Below are 20,776 nucleotides of genomic sequence, written 5' to 3'. Positions count from 1 at the left end.
CAGCTCCTTTTGAAAATATGCATCTGCTGCGTTTTGTGTCCGTTTGGGAGGATCACTTGTTCCCACGCAACATTGCAATGAATTATTCATAGATTGACATTTCCCCCCTTTTCAGTAGTTTGTTGTCTCTGTAGTAATCTCACAGTTTAAAATGGAGGAGCTTGAGTCAGATTGAAAAGCGGTGTACACTTGAAACTTGAAAATATGACTCCATCATAAGTGGCATTGTTTGATATAGTGCGGCTTTACTTGCTGTGTCTGTTCCCCACCCTCTAAACAAGCTGATGTAATGCTGAAACAGATGGGTTTTTGTTGTAACTATTACTCTACTGTTTTAAAAACATGCCTTGCTGGCTGATTATAGTTACTTTTCCAACCATTGCTACATCAAGTTATTGTCTACAGCTTTCCTCAGTTGCATTTACAGTTGATGAATGATTTGATCTGATGTTGATTTATCACACATATTGTGTGATATTGTGTCAATGCATGAGTTGATGCATTCGTAAAAAGGAAAATGCAGTGTATATTTATTTATAGATGAAATTTGATGCATATTTACCCGTATAATTTTTTCTTAATCCTTATAAAATAACTTAATACATTTCAATTAATTGTACCTAATATTTTCCAATATCTTGTACACACTTACAGTCAAAATACAAAAACATCCAGTATGATGCTGACCTCAAATCACATTATTAGGATGATCTCTATTCCACATAACTAGTTATCAGTACTGAAAGCTTGCCATTGTATACATGTGTGTGTGGGGACATGGCCCTTATAATTCTCTTTTGTTGGTTGTGACCTCTTGTCTATCTCAGCTTTCTTTTTAAACAGAAGAATGAGCCAGTGAGAAAGTAGGCGGCGGTAAAGCCGGGGGTAAAGGTCAGAGAGGGCAATCATTCTCTCTTCTTCTCCTGAGTCATTCTTCCTTTACCTGCTGCAGGAGGGGGAGGAGGAGGAGCAAGAAGTATTTGATAGGTGTGCAGGCTGCGAAACCGCACCTCTCTATATGTCCTTCCTCAAGGGTGCGAGCCCTGGAGGTGTATTTGAGAGAGAGAGAGAACGAGACTTCATCTTTTTACTTGGATCGAGTACTGACACACAGTTTCAGTGGAGTATTACTGTGGACCGAGTGTTCTCAGCAGACGAGGGGTAGGAAGGAAGGAAGGGAGAGCGGGAGAGAGGCGAAGGGGAGATGAACTCTTTGAGGCTGAAAGAGTTGTCAAACTCGGACTTGTACAGACGCAGACAGGAGAGACCAGACAGCTATGGTCCGGCTGGGGACAGCCTCAGGTGAGTCTACCTCTGTGAAGCTCATCATCTTCTGGCAAATTATTGACAAGACTTTATTTGAGAAATTTTCATTCAACTCCACGATGGCCGCTATTTTTGCCGATTGTTTACTCACATTTATTGTATTGTTGTGTCGTCAATTTTCTGCTTTCAATAATTATACCAGGCTTATAAAATCAGCTCATGGTCAACAGTCATCTATCCCACCATTTGCCTGCTGCTCATTGCAAGGTTACTTTACTGTCACACTTCTCGACTGATTGTTGAGGTGTTTGGCCCGCTAATATTATGAATCATTCTCCATTTCCAAGATCCTTCTTATTCCGGATAAGCTTTACATTTTTTTAACCATAATAGTTTTTCTATTTCTGTTTTGTGCACTATTAAAAATAATCTTGTTCTCTGATTATTGACTTTTTAATGTGGTGGGTGTTCTGTGGTTTTATGACTTAGTTGTGTTCTGAGTGGATTTGACCGCTAATGTCTTGCATAATGTAATGAATCAGAAAGGGTTTGCTCTTGTTGCTATAGAAACAGTATCATTAGCAAAGAAACTCCTTTTCTGTGTGTCGTGTATTGACAAGGATAGATACGGTGGAGTATTTGATCAGTAAATACTGCAGCTGATGGCTGAATTGTGAGTTGATGGCTGAGTTGTGTGACCACAACAACGTACAACATGTGGAGCCTTTTGCAATATTGCTTTAACAATAGAATAACATCAGTTTTGGATGGTTTTACAACCACCTCTCTGTCTCCCATTCTCTCTCTTTTTGTGTGTGTGTGTGTGTGTGTGTGTGTGTGTGTGTGTGTGTGCGCGTGTGCGCGCGCATGTGTGTGTGTGAAGTGATTAGAGGAATGTAGCAATGTGAGGAATGCGGACAGAGAGGGAGTTCTCTCGTTAGAGGTGTCCCTAGTCAAACCACAAACACTTCATTTCATGCATTATAGCTTCCCTCCTTTGCAGGCAATGCAAAAAAACCTCTGTTTGTTTTCAAGTCTACCCTACATGTATCATTTAATGAAAATAAAACTTTTGAGTCTGCCGGGTCACTGTGTTGTGCACACAGAGCAAGTATCATCACCAATGTATTATTTGAGTATTACAGCATCAATCAGTATGCATCAAACCAAGCATTTATACATGTTTTCTGTCTCAATGAATGACAAGACTGCATTAAACACACACAGGAGCAGATACAAAGCACTTGAGAGGGACAAACCCTGAAAAAGCATCAGCAGAGTCAGAGGAAGGAAACCTTGTCAGTGGTGATGAGAATAAGAATATTAGTTTTGATAACAACAAAAAAACTAGGAGGAAATAAATGCCAGACCTTTTACAGTCCATTACCATCCCTGACTTTTTACTTTAAAAAGTGCTTTCCCTAAAAATGTATTCACAAGTGTGCAGCCTTAACATACTAAGTAGGTTTAATTAATGCATGAAAACAATTGTGACATGAAGTTTACAAAGCATCTGCTTTCTTCCACACCATTATCATTAAGTGTCACTGCTGACCAAAAAGCGAAACATATCATGGTTTCAGTACAGCAGTACATTATGGGTTTTAAATTAGCCTGTATGCAGGTAGCCTTATTACGAGATGACAGTAACACTGGTATTGTTTTCATGTAGACTTTACAGTATTTAGAAAGTATCTTTAACACGATATTGTTCATCTTTAGGCTGTATGAACTGACTTAAGTGGAACGTGCAGGTCAGAATGGGCGTCGGGAACACAAAGTGCAGGACAATGGAAATGTTATTCATGAATTATGTTTGCACAGTCACTGAATCTGTGTTACGTGTGTGCTCGTATGCTTGTGTTAGTGGGAAAACTATATGCCTTGCCAAAGGAAAAAGGGTTTTGCCCAAGTGGCCCTCATGTCTGTGTTGCCATGGTTGCTGTTGACACAGTCTGTAAGGGGGGAGTGTGGGTGTGTTTGATTTGTTTCTTTGGCCTGAATCTGCTCGTCTCACACCTGCTGAGAGTCACGGTTGTTGCTTGGGTCTGGAATTTTTCTAATGTAGCCTGCAGACACAGATCCATTCTGCCAGCCTTAAGACATATTTCAAAGTTTAACATAATATCATTTTCTTCTAGTTGCAGGATTATGTGTTTTAATTCAATATTATGACATAATAATTGTCAAAATTCTATTTTACTTCAATTGTCAACATTGGCAAATGTCCAGATTAAGTCCTTTAAGTTTTATGCAGGTATGTCCTCCAGCTTCAGGTAACTTTTAACTGCCTTATTTGAACATGTGGAATCCTGTATATTTTATAGTAGAGAAAAGGGATGGGAGTTTGAGAACAAGTTCCTGCATTACTCCATTAGATTATAGTCAAAATCAATATAAAGAAAATATATCAATATTTTAGTTCAAGTGGAAAACTCAACAAGCCAATCAGAAAAAATTCAAGATAAACACCAACCAAGCACCAACTGTAAAAGAAGTTCAGGAGGTGTAGCATCACTTTTTGTGACACCAGTGTTTCCCCTATATGCATCCAGCGTCCCTCGTCTCCTGTCTGTTTCACCGAGGGGCGGGGCTGAGACACGCGCTGTGATCGATAGTCATGTCGAAGATGTTTATTATAACTTTTCTCTGAGTTTTGTTAACATAAGAATGACTCGACCCGCAGGAATCCGTGTGATGAGCAGCTACAAACATCATCAGAAACATTCAGAAATTAACTGATCAACTGAAAGCTGTCAATCTCAAAGAAAACTGAAAAAGATTCCCTCACAGAGATATTAACGTACATATTATTTGGATAGGATTCCCTTAAAAAAAATGTCATAAATGTAAGTTGTTTTATCATTGAAAATGTCATTACATTTAATTAAATTAAGAAATTTTTTCTACGCACGCTTTAAAAAGTTTGGGTTCCTGGACACTATTGAAAATGTCCATGGTTTGTTTTGTTGATAGCTTATCTATATATCCTAGAGTTTTTCACTGCAATGCTACAACGGTAACATGTTGTTTTCAGCCTACCAAAAAAAAAAAAAAAAAGTTTTCTAATAGTTTTTTAATGAGAATTTGCAACAGCATGGGTTGTCTTTGCTAGTGGAAAATGTAATAGACAGATGTTGTCCTTGTGTTATTGGGTAAAATATTTCTACAAATCGCCCTCTTTTAGAAAATGAATGGCTTTGCCTTCATCACAGCTACAGAGGTCAGTTTATTAGAACAGTGTGTTTCCTATCTCATTTTCCTAGTGGCCTGACCGTTGACCTTTGATCTTAAATGACCCCATAAGGAAGTCTTAAAATCCTATCCTGCAGAGGGTCCACACCAGAGACACTCTGTCGACTGCTGACGCTGGCTTTAGCCATTTTTAAACGCAGGTTGACATTCATATCAGCACTCACATTCTCTTTCTATCTCTCTCTCTCGCTCCCTCTCTCCATCTGTCAGGCATTGAAAGCTGAAAACTACCCTATTATTCCTTCCTCTGACCGATCAGAATTTTGATATTGAACTACCAGTGAACGGAATCGTGTCACAATATTAAAGCTTGGATTTAGCTGTGGCTTTTTCGTTCCAATAGTTACATTTTAATCATCTAATTTAGTATATTATTTATATTATTTATTATATAAATTTTACCATGGTTGGTGGTTGGCACTGTGGTTAGAAATATTTTTGTCTTTTTGAGTTAGTGTACAGGCATAACCGTACAGCACACTGTAAACTACTATCACAGTGGAATTCACTGTTTAAGCGGATGCAGTGGCATGTTTTGTCTTCTTTGATATTTAATTTAAAAATAGTTTAATTTTGTAGAACTGTAGGTGTAAGTGAGTTCTATCCCTGTGGAAATTAGTTGTCTGGACAGTCGTGGTGGTCGGAAGTGGGCAGTGAACACCCTGCAACATGGCAATGTAATCTGGAGGAAAGATTATGTGTGTTTCCTGTTAAGCTCCCACCCTCTGTCCATTGTACCCCAGTCACTCAACACTGGTTCCCAGTGGACAAGATTCTCAACAGAGCCTTAACAAAGGGCAGGAGACTTTTATGAAGAACTGTTTTGGAAAGGCTCTTTTAACGTTATGGTGCCTGGTGAAATGTTTGGTTCATTATTTCTTTAACTAATAAATTCATTTCAGAACCCATGCAGTCCCTTGATAAAGACTGAATATTTTGAATACAGTTCAATATAAAGGTGTTTTTGAGTAGCAGAATCCTTTCAGTGTCATGCTAAACAGAATACAATACACAACAATACACCACGGCTTGCTAAAATGCTGCATTTGAAAAGATGATGCATTTTAGAAACACATTTAATCGCCCCCAAATGAACACAACAAAACAAAACAGAATTTGAGTTAAAACATGTGAATGGATGACTTAGGATGTTATATACAGTTTGTTAGCCCCTTCATAGGAGGTATAGTTGGCCCCTTCTAGGTATACAAACTCTCTTGCAAACACAGCAGCTGCCAGCACCTAGTTTGGAGTTGAGGCTCTGCTGTCTATTTGTAGAATTATGGAGTCATGGAGGAGACTGTTATACTGAAGGACTCAGAGGCAGGTTTCAGCTGGTCTATCATACACACACACACACACACACACACACGTATCAATTGTTCATTCATCGTATTCAAGTTTTGCAGGGTTAACACAGCAGCGGCTCTCCGATGGAGCGTCAAACATGTTTGCCACTGGACTGTACTTCCAAATCTGGCTTTATGTTGTTTTGATGGTGTGGGAAGTGGTCATTAATTTGAGATGGCAGTTGAGTTTAACCACATAAAGAGCTACCATTTACCCAGAGGGACACAGATTTCTTGGTTTTTCAGGAATGCAGATAGACCAATATGGGCTTTCTGAGCATGATTAACATATTTTCTGGAGCAGAATATAGTAGCAAATATGAATAAAAGGTTCAGAGCGTTGTTTTAAACTGAAATTCAAACCCTTCTGTTAACTTACTTGTCCCGAGTTTTAATCACGTCAGGGGAAAAAATAAGCAATCCATAAATATTCACATGACAAAGCTTACCAGTAGTGGGGATAGAGTATAGCTGCAAATGTAAAAGACTAAACCAACCAAGGGAGAATGCAATGTACTCGGAATCAGCTTTGTAAGATTTCTGCATTAAATAATTTTCAAATTAAGATTCAGATCCCAAACTGTGTAGAAATGATCTTTTACACTATAAATATGTCATTCAACAAACTGCATCACGTTATATCAGGAGGGTCACACTGATTAGACAATATTTCAGTTAGTCTCAATTATTTCAGCTGCACTACCACTTGATTTCTTGATCCAGTGTGTTTATGGCTAAAATATGCGGTAATGTGTTATCTGTTATGTTATTGTCCGATTGTTTTCTTCACTTTCTTGTGCGACATTCCCACTTTGCGCAATATTTGGAGTTGGAGCCACGTTGTTATTTCTCTGTTATATCACAGATTGATAGCAAACATATGCTGTGGATATCAGGGATGCCAAACATTAAAAATCAATTATATAGCCATGGTTTGTGTGTATGCCTGTGTGCATATGTGTGTGTGTGTGTGTTTGAGTGTGATGGCACAGTGACCTCTGTTTGGATAGGCGTCAGGGTGGGCTCTTTAGTTTCAGTAATAGTCCAAGAATAGACAGTGAGTGTGCCAGGGGGAGAGACTGAGTGAGTATGTGAGAAAAAAAAGAAGGGGTTGAGGTGGGAATGAGGGAAAGAGGGAGTGTGTGTGTGTGTGAGAGAGGGAGAGTACTCCCAGTGCAATCTGATCAGTGTTTCGTTTGCCTTCTTGCTATGTGGATTACAGCTCCCACTGCCTACTGGATCGCCATTCCCATTACTGGAAACTTACAGAGGATTTTTATTGGAGTGTTTTAATTCCCAGCAGTGACTTTGATACAGGTGTTAGGTGGACTTTTGCTGTATATTTGGACCATTGCGGATGAGTATGGAGATGAACGGTCGTGTCTTGCCGCCGTCAATTCCCGAGGATGGAGAGGCCCCGGACCATGTTCCTCATAGGGAGAGGAACGGTCACCACCAGAGCCTCCAGGGTGGTGATGGGGGAGAGGCTGAGGTCCCGGTATCCAAGTCCCAGAGACGAAAGAGTGATGTCAAAGTCTATAAGGAGTTTTGTGATTTTTATGCTCGTTTGTAAGTACACTGGTTAAAAGACAGGAGTTAGAGCACTGTAGTTAGTAACTAAAGGTTTGTTGAGATGGCGAAATTGACCTTTTAAAAGAAAATACATGTGATTGTTGTAATTTTTCCCTTTAATCATACTTAGTGAAAACATCTTTCCGTTATTTCTTTTATATACTGTATGAGATGGTTCACCAGAAAAATCCTAATAGTGTGGTGTGAAAAGATTTGAGTTAGTTTTGATCGAACATGATAGTTGGCTGTTTCATTCTCACGGGCACACCTCCATACCGGATTGTCATTATCTTGTAGTAACTGTCATATCCCAGGAAAGGAGTGGTTTGATTCCCTAGCTTGTGATGTTTGCTACGCTACATTACTGTCACAGATTGAGAATTATACATTTTTGGTAACCCAAAAGACAGTTGATTTAATAGCAGGACACAATGGTGAGAAGCAGTGGATGTGTGTGTGTGTTTAGGAATTTCACTCTGCTCATATGCTGACATGGTATTAGTGTGTATGCAATGAGCTTACTGTAGTGTTACAGAATGTTAAGAATTCTGATATTGTAGTAGCCTGGGTTACCAGCCAGCTTGATTTGCTTAAGATGGGTGCCATGTTTGGTGCCATTTGCTTAAGATGGGTTGTGCTTAATAGCCCTTCCTGCATACTATTTGTGTGCCAAGTTGCAAAGTAGAATATTGCCACCTGGCATTCTAAGTATGTGCATGTGAGGGGCAGGCAGGCTAAATATATATACTATATTTCTGACCTGTCTCGGCTATAGGAAAACATGGACATGGGGTCACCCACGGGTTTGTGAAAAGGACATTTTGAATCCTGGAGTTTTCTTTCTCTGTGTTGGAGACAATTTCAGGTGAAGGTGTTAGAGCTCAGGTGGGAAAAACACTGAGCAGATTATGACAGTCATGGAGACATTACAAGTCCCTCTGAAACAGAAGTTGGAACGTCTTTAGCTCCTGTACTGTGACGTATTCTGTGAAAGGGTGAATTGCTGTAAAAAAAAAACCTGGGGGTTGGAGCTTTCACTTCTGGTTTGAAAAATAATGAAAATGTACAATGAAAATAATATGCAGTAAGAACTTTAGACAGGAAGAATGAGCTTTGGATATTCAGACAGCTGTCAGCAATATCTGAGTTTCAGTTTTCCATAATATTGTCACAAGATTTGAAAATTATGATGGATTGTTTTACTGCCTATAGTCTTCTAGTGTTTGCAGATGTGTACAGCACACTGAAAAGAGAGGAGAAAGTAGGGGAGATGCAAAAGAAAGGAAACTAAAGACACATGGAGACCAGCAGAGGGAGGGTAGAGGGACCAGAAGGTATTCATAACAGAAGTGATAGTCTGCACCCGTTCCCTTCACTGACAACCAACCTCCATTTATAGTCACGGGTCAGCATGGTGGCGTTTACAAGGTGAGAGAGTCATATGGATATTTTAGAAACCTGCTCTCAACCTTTTTCTGCTTACGATACCAACTTTTGCCATGAATTGATGTTTAATCTAAAAATTACATCCAAATAAAGTCTATGAGGAAGGCATCACATGTTCAAAAGTGGACATTTTGGTCCACCATAAAGGTGCAAACCACACAATTGTTTAGTTAGCATTCGACTAAAAGTACTGTTACTAAAGTCGGTAATGTTAGCACACCGTTTGGGGAGCCGGTATGGTGTACGGGGATAAAGCACTTTGCCACCACTGTTGGATACAGGATCAGTGCTCACTGCTCGGCGGTATTTTGGCTCGAGCACAGGGAACACAACTGGCAGTTGGGGGAAAGCTGGTGTCTGTCTTGCAACACTAACGACTACCTACACTGTTTTCTCTGTCCAAATCTGCTCGAAGTTAATAAGGACTCTGAGAATTGGCCATTGTATTGAGTTTAATGAAGAAAAACTATTTAGTTTAGTCCTTCAACTACTCATAGGCTTACCCTCTCATACAGGGTGCTAGAGGCAGATAGGAGGGTGGGAAATGCCGAGGGGATGTGTCACTTCCTCCCCAAAATCCTTTGGATAGGGCAGGGCTGTCTGCATGTGTGATATCAGGTCGGATAGGGTTTATAGTACAACATGTATTTGATAAGTTTGAGGAGTGGACCCAGATGGAAACTGTGTTTATTCCTACATCTGACTTAGCAGTTTAGAGTAAAGCACAAAAATAAGAGGTGATGGGCAGTGTGTGGGAGTGTTTGGAATTCTTGTTAATTCTCAAATTGATCTTAGCAAGTTAATATGAACAGATGGCATAGCTCTATAAAAACGGTGTGTGTGTGTGTGTGTGTGTGTGTGTGTGTGTGTGTGTGTGTGTGTGTGTGTGTGTGTGTGTGTGTGTGTGTGTGTGTGTGTGTGTGTGTGTGTGTGTGTGTGTGTGTGTGTGTGTGCGTGCGTTGCCTGGATACACTTTGGTATTCTGACCTTTCGAACAAAGCAGAGACTCCAGGATTGTCCTGTCACTCGGTTCTTCCTTTTCCTCTTTTAACACCTTTATGCAACATGTCCCCATTTCCTTCCAGTTGGATTCATTAAGCACTGTTGTATGCACTTTACCCAGCAGCATTTTGATATATCATTGCAGGGTAAGCATGGGTGTAATTAATGTTCTATAATACTATTATATAATAATGTTTAAGAGGGTAACACCCCTCTTATCATCCATGGTGGCTTACTTACTCAATAAAATGGGACCATAATTCATTGAATTACAAATGTTTTAGTCCTGCTATGACCAAATGTAAATGGTATGTGAGAGCGGTTTGAACGCATGGTTTTCATCCTTATTATTATGATAGGATCATCGTGGATTTAGTCAGATACATACTGAACCAATCAGCCACCCATGAGCAGTATTTAAGTGCTAGCGTGACTTCCCGTCTCTCACATTACCAAACCATGTCAACAACTATAAAACCTAGGTGTGTAAATGGAAACTGAGCAGTGAGTGATGTGGTCATCAGCTGCGTTTTCCTGTTAAGAAATGTCAACAATCATTACAAGTCCAGTGTCAATCAGATGTTTTCTAGTACTAACAAGTGAATTCAAAGGTTTCATGTGACAAACAAATGTGACTATGTGTAAATCTTTTTTTATGAAGCATTGTGGCAGGTTTTGGGGTGTGACCACATTTGTGCTTCAGGTCCTGGCACCAGTGCCTCCATTGTAAACGATATTTAGCCAGGGGCTCTACCCTATTGATTTATTACAGTCATGTTTTGGATAGAAGCAGTAAAACAGTTCGGATTGTTTAAAGAAACTGCAGGATTGGCTTCGGTCACGGTCACGAACTGCGTCAAACTAGTGTTTTTGGCAGATTAATATACGGTATTATTGGCCCACATGTACTCTTATTCATCACTTATACCATGTTTACACTACAAGCAACCAAACAGCTGAGGGTGGCCGGAGTCCGTGTTGCTCAAGTGCTCGTTGACGTAATTATGTCGAAATAGTACTGGAAACTGACTAACAGCATTTTTTTTTTTAGATTGATCGGAACAAAACCAACGCATACGGTTGGTTTGCTTCACCGCGTCATTAGAGCGCTGAAAAAAGTTGAGGCCGGCTCAGCTTTGATTTGTAGCACATCAGAGCGTTGGTTTCAGTTTGTGGCCTCATGTGGCTTTCATTGAAAATGTGTTTTTTAGCCTGTTGTCGTGCCACTCATAGTGTGAGCACAGGCTTACGAATACACTGCTGAAACAGTGCAGATGTATACACTGTAACTTCAGCTTGACTCTCATAAAACACCATGTAGGTTCCCCACCTCAGTGATCCCCACACCCTGATAAGCAGAGCCAAAATAAACTTAGAACCAAGATAATGTGTGTCCATTTGCATGGGCTGATAATATCTTGCATCACATTTTCCCACCTCTCTCCTCTTTTCTGCTTGTGTTGAGTACATCTTCCAGCTGTTCCTGACAGGAGAACAACGTGTGGTTGATGTTGAATCATTGGCGTTAGGTGTGTCCTGACACGACCCTGGCTAATTCCAAAGAAAGATGAGTTACAGAAACCATCTACCAATGTGTGAAGAAATAAAGAGCAGACACACTGTGTTTTATTAAATTGGACATATCAAGATTTATAATGTATATGTACAATAAAGAAGAAAGAATATCTTCTTGTTAACAAACTAAACTAACAAATTAATCAGACCATTTCTCTCTTTGAGCCATTTCAGGTTGAACTGAGGTTTTACAAGAAATGTACCAATTAAAATAAAAATACCAGTACCATGAAACAAACCAACAGAAAAAAAAATAGGCTCAAATATACTGTAATTCAAATAATATTGTGAATATAGTCTATAGTATGTCAGATGTCGAACACAAATTGCTCTGAAACCTGCTTCCAGTAAATGTACATATCTGCTCTGTTGTATCAGCTGCAGTATGATTCATTTTATTTTGTAGCCTAGATATTGTAATCCCTGCTTCCTCTTATTATATGATCTATGTAAGCATACTCTCATACTGATTTATGTTTTTCTTCTTCTTCTCAGCAACATGGCCAATGCTTTGGCCAATGCCATGTGTGAGCGTTGCAAGAGTGGTTTCGCCCCCGCTGAGAAGATCGTGAACAGCAACGGGGAACTTTACCACGAGCAATGCTTTGTGTGCGCCCAGTGTTTCCAACAGTTCCCTGAGGGACTCTTCTATGAGGTAACACTTTGGCTTCACCCGTGTCTTTTTAGTGTGACATTCATCATCGAATAAAATATAGAGGATGCAGTAACTGAAAGGTTTAATTACACTAATAGGGTAACAAATATACAATAAACAATGTGCATTTAAGTTGAGATTGGTATAGACACGTCTAAAGATGAACCATCAACATTCAAGCATGTGTGGATAGAGCAGTAGGTTCAGGAGATGTTTGTATTTATTGCCTGGACACAGACATTGCTCTAAAAATATAAATGTAACCATGGTTACACTTGTTTGTTTTAAGCTTAAGATACATTTCAAATTGTTGCGATGAATCAACGTCTATGAAACGGCTTTCTCTTTCCAGACAGTTGAATCACTGTTTAGTGTACGGCTGTTGTTGGTGCACATTCCTCAGACAAAGAATCAAAATGCTCGGTCACGTTGTGGTAAATAAAGAGGAGTGAGCACAATCTAAATGCTGAATCGAATTATTAAAAGCCCATTCCAGTAAACTCTTTGCATCCCAGCCTTGATGCAAGGCCAGATGTTTCTCCAGCAGGCGCCAGAGAACCTGATGCTCCTCCGTTCAATCATTTTGTCAAAGAGAAGGCGTCTCCAGTTCACCAATCAATACAAACTTCAAGGTCATTGCATTAACCTCTGCAACAGTAGTAGCCTGCTAATGTAGGAGGAAACGTTTGAAGCAGGATCGTACTGGCTTTGTAGATTTCAAGAAGAAAGAAAATGAAAAAGAATTACCTCATCAGTCTTTAGATAAGTGGTAGTTCATTTACAGCCTAATACTAGCTTAATACTCTTGCTGAACAAAACCTACCATAAACTTTTGTTTGCCCCGGAGTTTCTTTTCTGCAATATTCCAAAATCCAATAGAAAAATCTTCTAACTTCTGGGTTGACCTACAAAAATACGTCATCCCTGGACCACACTATAGTAAGAATTTAAGAATATATTTGTCTATATAGGGGTTGGAAAACAGCTGTTAATGTACAGCTGCAGGCTTTAATTAATTTTGTACAAATTGTTTGAATCCTGTTGACAGTTTGAAGGCAGGAAATACTGTGAACATGACTTCCAGATGCTGTTTGCTCCCTGCTGCCACCAGTGTGGTAAGTACAGGAACTACAGTAACACATCCAATGTCTTTCCTGACCCTTACTTTTTCAGTGTTATATAGTTCTCCATTATCTTCTGTCCTCCTCCAAGGTGAGTTCATCATTGGCCGTGTGATCAAGGCTATGAACAACAGTTGGCATCCAGACTGTTTCTGCTGTGATATCTGCCAGGCTGTGCTCGCCGATGTTGGATTCGTAAAGAATGCTGGAAGGTGAGTTCCTCTACAGAAAGTTGCCATCGTTCCACCGGTGAGAGATGTTGAATTATATCAGTTTACGTCGCCTGCAAGACAGGATGATGTTTTCTCTGATGCTGTTTTATCTTTACTGATATTTCTAGTTTTTTTTTTCACCTATGTCAAAATTTGTTTTTGAAAGGCTAAAGCCAACAAGTATGGAATGAAGCAGAATATTGTTTTTAGATAAAAACATTTTGTGAATTTTCTCAGAAATAGATATGCAGAAGAAAAAGCTGCGTAGCATTCAAATGTTGATTTAGAATTCAAATGTGACTTTTTGAAGGAAGCTTTGAAGCTGCAACTATTCTGTAGAGCTTCACACCTTTAATAATCTATCCAAGAAGATCAGTATAGTGTCCAACCAAGTATCCCTGTGTCTTGTTTGTAATTATTTTCCTGTCGTGTCCCCCTCTCTCCCACCAGGCACCTGTGCCGTCCGTGTCACAACAGAGAGAAAGCTCGGGGCCTCGGGAAATATATCTGTCAGAAGTGCCACGCCATTATTGAGGAGCAGCCTCTCCTGTTCAAGAATGATCCGTACCACCCTGATCACTTCAACTGCAACAATTGCGGGTAAACACACACATTCACACACACAAACCTATCCAGCTGTGTCCGTATCGCAAATCATTCAGAGCGTGAAGGCAGAGGGAGGAGCAGATGCTAAAGTAGATGGTGGGTACAAGCTGTGTCAGGTTGCGAATAGTCCTGAGAGCTCCCCAAACATACACATAGAATTCTTTTAGTTCCACACTTGGAACAAATACTTACACATGCAGCAAAATGGACCAAAGACAGCTGGTGGACAAACTATGTAATTGCAGTCATGTTTTCCTGTTTTCTTCTTTGTGCATATACTGTATGTACAACTTCAAAATCATTAATTTCTGCATTTTCGTGGCACGTGATTACATGCTATTTTGTTTTACCTGGTTGAAAGCAGAGTTGACCTTGTGTTTACTTGTCTGCAGTAAAGAGCTGACGGCTGATGCCAGGGAGTTGAAGGGGGAGCTCTACTGTCTGCCCTGCCATGACAAGATGGGTGTCCCCATCTGTGGGGCCTGTCGGAGACCCATCGAGGGCCGTGTGGTTAATGCCATGGGCAAACAGTGGCATGTGGAGGTACGGTGTTAGTCTGGCTTACCTGAAGCTTAGGAGACACTTCTTTTAATGTCTACACTAGATTCACACTCACATTTCAGAAGGTGAAATTGTTGTATTTGTTTGGTGACTGTCTGATTATTCCAGATATATTTTCATGTTGAATAATATGGTATCTATGTTCTGTTTGAAATTATTATTACTCTGTTTTCTATATATATACAGAACCAAACAGAAGTCTCTGAGGTTCCCAATATTTACAATATTTCCTTTATGGATTTTTCTCTTGTTTCTTTTTTTAATTCATTTAATTCCAATGAGTTCATTTGAATATGTGCCATGTGTGTCTCTACTTTAACCACCTTTATACCCACAGTTATGTTCAGTGCGCTCCATCTCTGAGATGTATACATCTTTCCTCCATTAACTCTGTCTTTCCCTTTGTTGTATCCAGTCTGGCATCATTCCACCTCCTGTCTTCATATTTTATTTCTTTCTATTCACATGTTTATGGCCTGCCTTCCTTTCTCCACATGTAGCACCATGTGTGCACTGTGTGTGAGCGCTCATTTCAGGGTCACCCGTTTTTTGAACGAGGTGGTCGTGCCTATTGTGAGAGACATTTTGACATGGTGAGCAGATTTAGGATTGGCCTGACGTTGATGGCTGCCCCGTGTCTCCCTTCTCCCTGCCTGGCTAGACTCACCCAGCCTCCATACAAGGGTTACACTAATAGTTCATCAATTAGTGTCTGTCTGTCCAATACCTTGGTCTTAGAGCATGATCTACAGGCGGTTGATATCCAATGCTCTGTCAGATGCTTTTATACACGACACAAATATAATTCTGGGGAATTCTGTTATTCATTTTAGGTAGATTCTTATATGTCAGAATATTGATACAAAACAAATGGCTATCAAAGTCAGTTTTGCTTTGGCAGTTAAAATCCATACTGGTGGAACCCTACTCTGCTATACTCATCAATGGTGTCCTCATACAGACACATGAGGGATCCTCATTCAAGTGTTTGAGAGGACATTGTCAGAAATGGGATACATCCCCTTTTAATGCTTGTCATATTCAACTATTAATTCCTCACACGTCTGTTGGGGGGATTAGTGCGCCCTCTAGAGCCATCTTTTCTGTCCATCTGTATCCTGTTTGGACACATTTACAGCCAGGGCATCTGGACTGAACTGATCTGGTTGTGGACTGACCTGATAATGTCTAAGCCAGACTGTGCTGTAGCACAGTCTGAATGTGTCCATGTACTGACTGATGGCTGTGCTAACACTTGTGTGCTTGGCTGTGGGTTTTGTTTGCAGCATTTTGTGTGTGCTAAGTGTGAGAAACCCTTCCTGGGACACCGTCACTACGAACGCAAGGGCCTGGCCTACTGTGAAACACACTATAACCAGGTAAAACTCAACAGTATTGGGGATTTACATGTTAAACACACAGATAGACACATCTCATATTTGAGTTGCAGCATTGCTTTCATGATCCAACGTCCAAAGTCATTTTTTCTAACGTCCTTAATATTGCACATGAATGCACCAGTTTTACAGTTGATCTTCACTTTGAATTGCAACAACTGGCAGACATTTAAATGGAAAAATCTAAGAAAAAGATAATCTCTTTGGGTGAGCCACATACTCAGATTGCACCAGTATATGTGAGGTATTCAGTGTTGTTTCAGTGTAGCTTTCTTTGTTTATGAGAACTTCAAGACACATATTTATACAATATCAGTACAATACTGCATGCACTAGTATGGGCAAAATAATTTCAGAAACTCTTTGAACCAGTCTCCTCATTTAGTCAATGCAACGACTCCACCTAGTGTTCGATTGTTTTTCCCCTGATACAATACCTGTGCTTCCAGGAAAGTTTAAAAAATGCCTCTGTAGCCTGTGTTTGTGAATGTGTTTTTTTTAACACAGCATGTCACAGTATATGCAGCCCTGCATTGTGTTGCAAAATTTCCTAACATGATGTGCCGCAGTGTTGCTCACTCTTTGTTTCTCTGCCTTCGTGATACTCAGCTGTTTGGAGATGTTTGCTACCACTGCAATCGTGTTATTGAAGGAGATGGTAAGAAAACTTGTTTTTATTGCAAAATACATCATGCTTTATGGGTGGCGTGGTCACATGTCTCTTATCAGTGTTCATTAGTGTACCTTGTACTCTTTTATCCATATTTTGATTTGTACTTTGTGTACAGATTTCTTGCCTCATACATTTCCCTCTGAATGACTAAAGCAAATCCATTTAACTCTAGTCATATGATGGTACTCTAGAATGGTGTCTCATGTGACTGTGTTTGTTCTGTTTTTATCAGTGGTGTCTGCCCTCAACAAGGCTTGGTGTGTCAACTGTTTTGCCTGCTCTACGTGCAACACCAAGCTCACCCTCAAGTGAGTAATACACAAGTCTACCAGACACACTGTAACATTGATCGCATCAATGTACAGTTGAACCAATCCACACATTTCACCAAGATTATGTACATATCTGGTATTAGTTACATTCCCTGAAGGCTACCAATAATTCCTATGTGACTTTCCCTCTTTGCTTGCCGTTTTTTCTCTTTCATTACCCTGCATCTGGGACTGTATGCTGCTGTTAACTGTCTGTTCTTCAATCCTCACTTTCATTATCCCTCTTCTTTGCCATCTTGTTTTGTTCTCTTGCTCCACTTTTCTTTCCCCTGTCCGCTCCATCTTTCTTCTCCCCTCCTCCTACCTTCTATTTTTTTTCTCCTCTCAAACTGCCCTTCCTCTGCTCTTCCCCCTCTTTCACACCCCTCAACCTATCTCCCTCCTCCCTGCTCCATCAGGGATAAGTTTGTGGAGGTGGATCTGAAGCCAGTGTGTAAGCACTGCTATGATCGCCTGCCGGACGACATGAAACGGCGGCTGGCAAAGCGCGAGCGCGACTCAAAAGAGAAGAAGAAGAAATTACTGATACCCATGTGTCTGTGATCCGCTTTGTCTCCTTTCCCTTCACTTCCACTGTTCTGCTTTTGGTCAGTTTCAATCTTTCTTTCCGTTTCTGTTCTTTTGCTATATCAATGTCCCTTTCTATTCCTCATGTGACGGTTATGCTTGGTTCATTCAGAAACACTAGTCAGGATTAAGGCTGGTACTGTGGTAAACTCTGCTATGCAAACAGGCAAATCAGATCAGTCATATGGTGAAGGGAATGTGTTGTTTCCTGGGTCTCCTGGTCTGTCTGGGAGTAAAGAGTAAAGCCTTAATCACTTCCGGCAGTTTTCTGGCCGCAGCTGTGGAAGTGCCGAGGTCCCACCTGGTTTAACACGTGCCCTGATCCTGCCAGTGATTATCTTCTTTGGGAAACAAACGTCGTCCAGGACAGCTCAGGGGGGGAAGGTTTAGAGAGATCGCCACTGGAATTAAAGGCCTTTAATACAGAAAACAACCAAAACGCACTCGTCGATTACAATGTAGCTCTGCCGAGGCTTCACAATTCTCATAATGTGTTGTTTTATTATAAAATATTTCGAAAATGCATGTCATGCTGTTGCAAATGTCTTTTTTTAACAATATGAAATATATGAAATGTATGATTATCAGTGTTTCAGATTAGTTACTTAACTGTTTTTCATGCTAGTAGTCATAGCATTGACACAGAGTGATGCAATTTAAACATTCAAATTGTAACAGTGGCTTTAACTGTCTTTTCCACAGGAACAAGTTTGTGGAGTTTGACATGAAGCCAGTGTGTAAGAAGTGCTATGAGAAATTCCCTCTGGAGCTGAAGAAGAGACTGAAGAAGCTGTCTGAAACCGTTGCCCGGAAGTAAACCGCTGAGCAGCAGGGGCCCGCCCGAGTTTGTTATCCCCGAGAAGAGGGATACTCTGAGTTATCTAAACAATATTCTCTAACTTACATTTTCAACATTTCATATCGCGGACATAATCCCACATTCTTTACAGAGCGCTTTAGATTTGTTTGCGAAAAGGGAGTTTTCTGAAATGTTTAAGGACATTTCTGTGTTGAAATAGCAACTTATATTTACTCTGTTTAATATGCTTAACCAAACCATATGCCTTAGTCTACGTATTTGCACAATAATCTTATGCTTCATTTTCAGCTGCAGCCACTTTCTTGTGGTGCCTGTGGGACTACACCTATGTCACAATGTCTACCTGACAATAAAGCCTTATCACCTGTAGATCAATCAACTGTTTCATTCAGTTATACGCATTAAGTCAGGCAGTAAATGTCTGCCACGCCAACTATCTCTGCTTTGATGCAGTTACGTTGCTCCGCTTTCTAAGGATGAGCTCGTTTTCTCCATAAACACGGAATAATAATAATAAATCGTAGTATAGGAGCATTGATGATGGCTTTGTAGTGTCGACAGGCACGTGTAACTCAGAGTTTACATACTCGGAGGTAATTGAACTAATTCAGAACAGCTGTTCTGGAACAGAAAACTCAAGAGTTGCCCATCTCAGAGTTGGTCAACTCAGAGTTCAGGGTTAGGTTCAGAGTTGGTTGAGCCAGACAGTAGTTTTAAAATGAACCTGTTCAGTGCCTTTAGGGTCAGATATTGCAGAATATTTTCACATGCTTGCCTTATTTCACTATATGTATTCAACCTAAACAAAGATGATGAGGGCCCTATACTTTAAATGACACATGAGCTTTAAGAGAACAGAAACATGAAAATGAAACCAAAAAAAAAATTGTGTGTTGACAGGCTGTTCATCTGCTTGCACCTTGTCTAATGAAGCCAAGCCACGTGTTACTGATACGCTTGTATAAAAATGGAGTTCACCAAAATAAAGTCGGGCAAAATACAGTTTTATTGAATATGTATATAGTATCTCTAATATTCCTATTTTACACCAACATGTATTATTTTATGGATTATTAATATGTATTTTCTTTGTGTTCATCTCTATAACTTTAGAATTTGTTTTTGCATCTACAGTTTATTGGCATCATACTGTAGCCTCCACCATCACCTTTAGTATGTTGGATTGCCTTCTTATGTGCTTAGCATTTTATGTGTGAGACAATCTCTGTGTAAACTAGTATTTACACTATGTTACCAGTTTATTAGGTTCACTTCTACCACCTTATATAATCTGATACAACTGAAAAACGCCAGGTTTATACTGTTCAGTTACAAATATATAATGGCGACGGGATATTAAAAACATCATGCAAAGTAATGCCATTCAATTCATCGCCATCACTACATCTTGTGTAAGGGAATGTCCTCACCTCTGACACGCTGTCAACAAATACTGAGCATAATGAGCTTCACAGTTGCAGGATTTACTGTAGGGCAACTGGTAACTGTGTATTGCAGCATGTTGTCTTGTGGCATGTGCAGAGACCGGATGTGGGAGTAATGTTAGATGTTGGAGAACATGTGTCTCTGCTGTTTGTAATCCAGAGAAAGTGATCCTCTTAGAGAGGTGTACCGACTTCCTCGGGGCTCAGACCCTCTTAGGAAGGAAAGCCAACTGTTGCGAATGGGAAAGAGTATTTTATCATATAATGCTTATGTTTTAAACATAGTTTAATAGAAAAACACATTCCATTATGTTATGGAAATTGTAAAGCATATGTTACTGAGATTTTCACTACCTGTGCACATGTCTCATATGTCACGTAGAAGTAGAACTTTCCTCAGAACTTCAGCTCCACTAAAAATAGTTCAGTGTATTTTATCTTAGCTTGTCAAGAGAAAGTGTTTTTCACGTTAACACACCAAAGTGCATGTTCTAGACTTGAATGGAAAGCTATTTTCATTGTATCCCATATTATTCTGTCAACTCATCTAAATAAACATGGTATGTCAATACTTCCAGTGTGCATGTAGTAATGTTTTTGACTTGCAATTTCTCACCACTCTTAATTGTAACATGACATCACTAGCAGTGTCATTAGGATTCTAGTGGTTGAATACACCTAATTAATTATGTGTAATTAAGTGCATAATATGTTTCTAAATGTTTTAGCAGGTTTGGCTTGATTGTTCTGCACAGAAAGTAACATATTTTGACTTTTGAGCTATGATAATATTCATTTAATAAGTCTTGCACAAAGCACAGACGACACAGATACACTGTGTATGTAATTATGGCTTTTATGGCACTTGATACACTATTTAATATGTCCTTGATGAAGGTAACCTTTGCCCTTTTATTCATCA

At 39.8% G+C, this 20,776-nt stretch overlaps 1 protein-coding gene across 5 annotated transcripts in view; it reads left to right on the top strand.

Moving 5' to 3' along the window:
* Positions 1-20,427, top strand: part of lims2 (LIM and senescent cell antigen-like domains 2) — a 31,506-nt gene extending 11,079 nt beyond the window's left edge. For 2 of the 5 annotated variants that reach the window (XM_084023639.1, XM_084023640.1), the window contains exons 2-11: positions 11,961-12,120; positions 13,169-13,235; positions 13,333-13,453; positions 13,904-14,053; positions 14,452-14,602; positions 15,907-15,999; positions 16,627-16,675; positions 16,923-16,998; positions 17,421-17,609; positions 18,292-18,416. In XM_084023639.1, the coding sequence (XP_083879765.1) occupies positions 11,961-12,120; positions 13,169-13,235; positions 13,333-13,453; positions 13,904-14,053; positions 14,452-14,602; positions 15,907-15,999; positions 16,627-16,675; positions 16,923-16,998; positions 17,421-17,565 (1,012 nt within the window). In that variant the 3' untranslated portion in view covers positions 17,566-17,609; positions 18,292-18,416. Of the gene's footprint in view, positions 1-1,143; positions 1,303-7,076; positions 7,440-11,960; positions 12,121-13,168; positions 13,236-13,332; positions 13,454-13,903; positions 14,054-14,451; positions 14,603-15,906; positions 16,000-16,626; positions 16,676-16,922; positions 16,999-17,420; positions 17,610-18,291 lie in introns of those variants that run through there. The other 3 variants (XM_084023638.1, XM_084023636.1, XM_084023637.1) reach the window with 3 other exon arrangements.
* Positions 20,428-20,776: the final 349 nt, after the last annotated feature.

Source organism: Eutrigla gurnardus, assembly GCF_963514095.1.
Source record: "Eutrigla gurnardus genome assembly, chromosome: 12".
Lineage (NCBI taxonomy): Eukaryota > Metazoa > Chordata > Actinopteri > Perciformes > Triglidae > Eutrigla > Eutrigla gurnardus.
This window is presented reverse-complemented; position numbering and strand designations above follow the sequence as displayed.